Consider the following 7,524-nt stretch of genomic DNA (forward strand, 5'->3'; position numbering starts at 1 on the left):
AGACATATTGCTCCAATTTAGTAACAATGACTGAGTACCCGATAGACTGGCCGACCTTCACATCAGAATTAGACGCTTTTCAGCATATTCGAGAGACTTTTGAGGCCTTCAACATCATCCATATCCCCTGAGCTTTAACCGTTCGAGCTGATTCTCTTCCTAAAGAGGTGCGGTCGCGTGGTATCTTGTTCTCCCATATAAGTCATACAGAATCGGTAGGGATGACTCCACATAACCATCATCTTATCGATCAAGACTTGACTTAAGCAGATGGGTAGTCGACAAAAAAGAAAAAAGATAGGAAACCATGTCTTAAATATGATTTGAAACTAAAGTACCTTTATTTCTAGCACAATGGAAAAAGAAAGATCCCACGACCCAACTTATTGAGGGAATAATATTCACTTGTCATGGGCTCGGTATCAACCAATTCTTACCACGGTAACCTCTCCAGATTTTCACTTTAGTTTATCCATAGTTTCAAATGCTTATAAATCTAATCATCAAAATGAATGCAGTAGTTTGCCTTATCGGCAGAGCCGTGCTTTATATATGTCAAAAAGGGCATTTACCTTAGGCCACCAAATTTATTTCTTATTTTAAGGGCATATGTTCTTTTAAATTTATCCAAATATATAAATTAAATGATTTTGTTTGTTATGTATAGTAAAAAAATATTATGTATATATATATATTTTTTTTTTGTCAAAAGGATTGCATTTCATTCATTTAGGTCGGCCCACTAGAAGCCCGCGGCCCCGAAAAAGCCTTGTTACACGATTTTGCTAGAGTATCTGCCAAATAATTGGCTTCACGAGGAATAAATTGGAAATTGATTACATCAAAACGAGCTTGCAATCTATCGATATCCTGAAGGATGCCATAGATCTCGGTCATACTCCTCTTCATAGTGATGCATTTTACCAGTGTGTCGGAATCTGAAGCCATGCAGAGACGGTTCAGGCTTAGATCTGAAGCGATTTGGAGGGCCTTTCGCATGGCTAGTGCTTCGGCCACCAGTGGAGATCCCACCGATGCATGTGCTTCTGATCCTTGGTTCAGGATGTTTCCGGTCTCATCCTTGAAGACCCATCCCAGCCCCGCCGTGAGAGATGCACAATTCCATGAACCATCAACAAAACAACGGATCGAGTTTCTCATGAATGAAGGTCTCCATGATCTTCTCACCGAGCCAGATAAGTCTCTTTTCTCTGGTTGTTCTAGTTGCCACTCCCTTGCTCCTTTGAGAATAATTGAGACTGTTTCTAATGGGTTAAAGTTCCTCTCATTGAAGACTCTTTTGTTCCTTGATGTCCAGATACTCCATAGTACCCAGGGGTATAGGGGGCCTCTCGCGATTCCTGTAGGGGGGAGGCATGTGAGAGATCGCAAGCTTCGGATTCCTGCTTTGATGTCGACGACCTGGGATATGTTGATTGTGTTGCTAAACGGAATCAGGTTCCAGACATCAGTCGCAAAAGGGCATTGGAAAAATAGATGAAGTTCAGATTCCGGTGCTCCGCAGTGGATGCAGGATGATGTCAGGATGACCTTTCGCTTGACTAAGTTGTTTCCCAGCGGTAATGCTCCTTTCACTAGCTTCCATAAAAATAGTTTAAGTTTCTCAGAGCAGGCTTCATGCCAAATTTCCTTTCTCCAGTCAAAGCCCTCGTGGTTGTTTGGTTGGGGGGCATTTATGATCGCTGTGGATTCTACGGAGTGGTAGCCCGATCTGGTCGTGTAGATGCCGGATGATTGTGGCGTCCAGATGAGTTTGTCATCTACGTCAGTGTGGCTTATTTTGATGCACATGATCTCCTCTTCAAATTGTGGTAAGATTTCCTTGATCATAGCAATATTCCACTCCTTAGTATTCTCCACAATCAAGTCCGAAACTTTCATGTTATAGACATGTGCAGGGGCAGGGCCAATGGGCTTGCAGATTGAAGACGTGGATATCCAATTCTCCTCCCACACACTTGTTGTCTTGCCATTCCCGATTGCCTTCCCCAATTTCTTTTTTAGTAAGTCCCTTCCCACTAGCACTCCTTTCCATCCATGCGATGATATATCAGGGTTTGGGGCATCAAGAAAGGTTTTATCCATGAAGTATTTCCCTTTTAGGATACGGTGGAGCAGGCTCTCTAGGTTCATGAGGATTCTCCAGCTCAAGTTTGCCAGCATCGCATCATTGAAGGTTTGTATATCTCTGAACCCCAGTCCTCCATCTCTTTTACTTTTTGTTAGCTTGTGCCAAGCAATCCAACACATCTTTTTTGTGTCTGGATTAGCATCCCACCAGAATCTTGTTAACACTGATTGGATTCTTTGACAGAGGCTAACCGGTAGTTTGAAACAGGACATCGCATGAGTTGGCATCGAAGACAGGACCGACTTTAGGAGAACCATCTTCCCTGCACTTGATAGGGTTTTCGTTGATCTTGCGATAGCTTTCTGTCTAATCCGGTCCACAATGGAACTGAAAAGGTCCTTTTTCTTCCTTCCAAAATGCTCAGGTAATCCTAAATATTTGCCCACGCCTCCTTCATTTTCAATTCCCAAGATTTGCTTTGCTCTTGCTCGGACAGCTTGAGATGTTTTCCGTGAGAAAGAGATAGCTGACTTTTGGCAATTGATTTTCTGTCCTGATGCTTGCTCGTACTTTCGTAGGATGTTGACCAAGGCTGTGCAGCATTTTGTGCTTGACTTACAGAAGAACATGGTATCATCTGCGAACAGTAGATGGTTTATCATGGGGCTTCGTCTGGCTACTCTTATTCCAGTAAGTGTTCTTCTCCTCATTGCATTGAGGCAGAGCCCTGAGAGAACTTCTCCACAGATAATGAAAAGGTAAGGTGAAAGGGGATCACCTTATCTTATTCCTCTGCTTGGACAGATTTGTCCTTTTGGTGAGCCGTTTATAAGTACTGAGAATTTCACCGTAGATACACATTGCATAATCCACTGAATCCATGTTGAATGAAACCCCATTTGCTTTAAGACTTCATTGATAAAATCCCATTCTAGACGATCATATGCCTTAGTCATATCTGTTTTGACTGCCATAGCTCCTCTGATTTCTGCTTCTGAAGTTTTTAAAAAATGCAGGATTTCATGGGTGATAAGGACGTTGTCCGATATCATCCTGCCGGGGACAAAAGCTGATTGGTTTTCGGATATAATCGTGTGGAGGATTGGTCGCAATCGAGCTGTCAGGATTTTTGAGATGATTTTATAGTAGACGTTGCAAAGGGCAATCGGTCTGTAGTCTGCCACGGATAGCGGATTGCTGATCTTTGGTATGAGACATATATGGGTGTTATTGATGTCCTTTGGGAGCAAACCCGAGGTAAAGAAACTCCGAATCTCTTTGGTGATATCCGTTTTCATTAGATCCCAATGAGTATGAAAGAAACTCGCTGAGAAACCATCCGGGCCAGGAGCTTTGTCCGGGTGGATTCCAAAAAGGGCTGTTCTAATCTCTTCTTCATCTGGAATCTTGATTAGTTCCTCATTGGTTTCAGGAGAGATTCTCGTCTGGATGGCTTCCGAGACAATGTCCACACATCTTTCATTCGCAGATGAGAACAGGGAGTGAAAGTAGTCCGTTATTGTTTCTGACATTTGGTCATCCTCATAGACTGATACTCCTTCTTTGTTCTTGATAACAGATATGTTGTTCCTAGCTCTTCTGCCCCTTGTAGCAGCATGGAAATATCCACTATTCTTGTCACCGAGGCTTAGCCACAACTGGCGGCTTCGTTGTCTCCAGAACTCCTCCTCCGCTTGGTAAGCTCGCCGAAGATCATCGTTGATTTTATTTATTAGGTAGTCATCACAAACCGGACTTGACATTGCTGTCTCCAATTCGCCCTTCTTTTGTGTGATGATCTTCTGGCTATTGACATAATGCTCTTTTTTCCACTTGATGAGGCTTCTTCGGCAATGGCTGATTCGCTGGTCTACTGTGGCCGAAGGATAAGCCAGCCAGGTGCTCTCAATCAATTGTTTTACTTCCGTGTTGTTTTGCAGACTTCTATCATATCTGAAAGTTCCTCTTCTACGGTTTGAAGGTGCGAAACTGGTGATGAGAGGCCTGTGATCTGACGCTTCGAAGGCTAGGTATTCACAGCTCGCGAGAGGGTATGCGCAGAACCAAGCACTGTTGGCCACCGATATGTCAAGTCTGCATTTTACATGGTGATTACTTCGATTCCCTCTCCATGATAAAAAGTTCCCAAAATGCTTAATGTCATATAGATCATTTTCAGACATGAACGAGCGAAACTCTACAAACGACTCCTCTGATCTAGGGGGCCCCCTTTTTTTCAGAGCTATTCACCATATCATTAAAATCTCCGGTTAGTATCCATGGTGCATCTCTGCTTAGGCCTGTAGTCGTTATTCTTTGCCATACTTCCTTCCTTTTTTTCTTTTCCGGGTGGCCATATACAAAAGTTGCATATAGAAGTTGTCCTTTGTGTTTGATGGTGGTGTCAATGAAGTTCTCACAACTGGATATCACTTGCAGGTCGATCTCTTTTTTCCATAACAACGCCAGTCCGCCGCATCTGGGAGAGATTGGTGGGACTGTGAAGTGCTTATCGTAATCCAAGGGTTGAAGCTCTGTGAGGACAAAAGGGTCAGGATTTTTTGTCTCCATGAGGAATAAGATGTCCGGGAAGTCAAACTTGCGCTTGATTTCCTTGAGTCTATGAACTGTCCAAGGGTTCCCCAGCCCTTGGCAGTTCCAGCTCGTAACTCTTAAGGAACGGGATTGGGTGGTTTGTGAAAATCCACCCTCTCCTTTGTGATTCTCGGAATAATTGTCACCTGAGCCCCTTGTTGGTGAGATCCCTTCCCTTTACTTGGTGGTATTCCTCTGCTCGAGCTTCCCCTGTGGTAAGTTGTTGTTCCATTCTCCTCATTGCGAGTGATGTTTAGAGCTTGTTTACGTCTTTTTGGTGATTGTTGAACTTGCATGACCCGACGTTTTTAAGAGCAAGCACCAGTAAGGATAGAGGGGCTGAAATGAGCTTTCTTTGCTCCTGGGGGTCTTCCCCGTTTCCTTGGAACAGGTACGACATTCATTTCATTAGTCGGTCCCAGTCTTTGAGAGACTGGGGTTCTCTCTTGTTGGTCTTGTTCTGACTGTGGATTCTGATCCTGGTTGTTTTGAGTTGCAAGTACAGATCTCACCATGTTGGCAGCAGTCTCTTCAAATTCCCCAGCCTCTTCAGCAAGTCTTACTCTTTCTCTTCGGGCAGCACTTTCAGTCGGGTCCTCACAATTAGCATATCTGATCATGACGTCCCTTAGTTCCCCGATGGCTTCTTCCATCGCCTGCTGGGGTAAGTCTTCTATAGGAGTAATTGGTATATCCACCAGCTGTTCATTGTTTTCCTGGACTCTCGAATTTTCCGATAGAGGGTTCATTTGTCTTACAGGCGATCTCGGTTTTTCCCTCCAGACTTGTCTTGCCACTTCTCTACCATGATTGGTTGAGTTGTTCCTCCCATAAGAATGATGATGGTACGAAGAGACAGATGAACCTCTTTGGTGGATACGGGAGTCAGGTCTGTAAGGTTCCCTTCTGTCGTTTTGGTTTCGATATGAACTCCGTGAATATGATTCGTTTCTGCGTGGTTCATAGGTGGAGTGCTCCAGGTTTTGGCGTCTTGGGGAGCTTCTCTCAGATGATCTTCTGCTGCGAATCGAGTTCTGGGATGCCTCTAAGGCCCTTGGATCAGATTCACGGGGTTTAGCAAATCCCATGTAGCTCCTTCCGTTTCTATCATTGCTTCGAGTAGGAATATATCTGCCATCCTCGATTGCTTCTTTAGGTCCAGGGGCCTTTATCTTTGGTGTTTTTGAATCATTCTTTGTCAAGGTAGGGCAGGACTCCTTTTCATGATCTAACCGGTTGCAAATTTTGCAGAATCTTCCCAACTTTTCATACACAAGGGTAGCAATAATCTCACTTCCATCAGGGAATTCGATGTGGGATTTCATGATAAGCGGCTGGAGTCCATTTACTTGGACTCGCATTCGTGCTGCTGACGGTGAGATGTCCAGGGTTTCAAGCAGACCAAGATCTTCTCCCACACCTCTGATTATTTCCGTGGTCCATAAGTGCACGGGGATTCCTTGGACTTTAATCCAGAAGGGTATCTGTGAGGGGAAGCTAGGAGATAAGGTGGGCTCCCATCTTTGGATTATGATCATCCACTGCGCAAAGTGGTAAGGTCTGTTGTCTAGAACGGTTTGGATATCTTCCTCGGAGGAGAATTGGAATTGAAAAAGTCCCTGTCCTAGGTCAGATCCCGTCGCTCTTGTTGAAGTTTTCAGCACATTTTTCCACAGATCTGAGAGGACCGGAATGAGTGACCACATTCTCTGTGCTTCCGGATTTGTGACTCTGCCGATTAGAGTGAGTGAGTGTCGTCTTATCAGGTTGGCGTTGTTTGGGATTTGGACTCTTACTCTCGATACTCTTGGCCTCAGGTTTGAGTCATCAGAATCCCTTTCCCTTCTCGAGTAGTTTGAGTGACTGCTGTTATTCACAACAGCTTTTCCTTTTTCGTGGTAGGAGATTCTGTGGGTCATTTTGCAAGGTTGTCGCCGGAGCTGGAGATGAAGGTTGGAAGCGAACAGATTTTTAAACGTTTATATGGTTCAGGGACGGATCCGAGATAGAGTAGAAGGATTCTCCTATTCCAGGCGAGAAGATTCAGAGGCCCGGAAGCATAGGTTTCTCCATGTAGATTTAGGCATGTTGAGACAGAGCTTTTGGGACAGAGAAGGCTGAGCCATGAGATGGAGAGTACTACCAGTAGAGAGAAAACGGACCCTCCGACGGAGGTCGGGGGCGGAACCCGGCGAAGCAAGACCAAAGGTGGTTTTGGTTATTTGAAAAACTTTCTATTTTTGGCAAAACCAGGTAGCAAAATGTCGTTGTCTGTTAAAACCAGGTAGCTTGAAACCTTCCAGAGAAACGTGTCTGAGAGAGTTTTTTACACATACTATATACGGATCTATTTCCTTTAGTTCCTCCTGTATATATATATATATATATATGAGGAACAACTATAACAAATATGTTATGATATTTAAAATTACATTTTGTTTAATAAAAACTATAATGTAGTATTAACAATAATTCAACTATATATAAAAATTTTAAATTTGAACATATAAAATAATAATATATTTTATAATTTGTCTTAGGCCTCTCTAAAGCTAGGCACGGCATTACTTATTGGTAAAATATCTCTGCATGATACATCAATTGGCTGAGACAACCAACAAGAACAGACAAGCAAAGTCAGTTTTCTTTTCTCAAATCTCTTCTTGGCATCGTCCATTAACTAAAACCATTTCCAATCCATCTCAAACCGTTTATGTACTCATCATTATCTACACAAGAAACTGTTAAACTGAAGCTAACGTTATAACAAAGCTGCAAAACTGTGAGAAGATTTTCTAATATCTTAAAACATCTTCAAGGGTCAGAAAGCGTCTATG

The 7,524-nt window shown here is 43.3% G+C and overlaps 1 protein-coding gene across 1 annotated transcript; it reads right to left on the reverse strand.

Annotated features, from left to right (window-relative positions):
* Window positions 1-4,995: 4,995 nt before the first annotated feature.
* Window positions 4,996-6,606, reverse strand: LOC112083099. Its single transcript, XM_024150830.1, has one exon. It carries the CDS (start codon window positions 6,604-6,606, stop codon window positions 4,996-4,998), a length of 1,611 nt encoding a protein of 536 aa, XP_024006598.1.
* Window positions 6,607-7,524: the final 918 nt, after the last annotated feature.

This window comes from Eutrema salsugineum, unplaced genomic scaffold (assembly GCF_000478725.1).
Source record: "Eutrema salsugineum unplaced genomic scaffold, Eutsalg1_0 scaffold_7, whole genome shotgun sequence".
NCBI classification, from domain to species: Eukaryota; Viridiplantae; Streptophyta; class Magnoliopsida; order Brassicales; family Brassicaceae; genus Eutrema; species Eutrema salsugineum.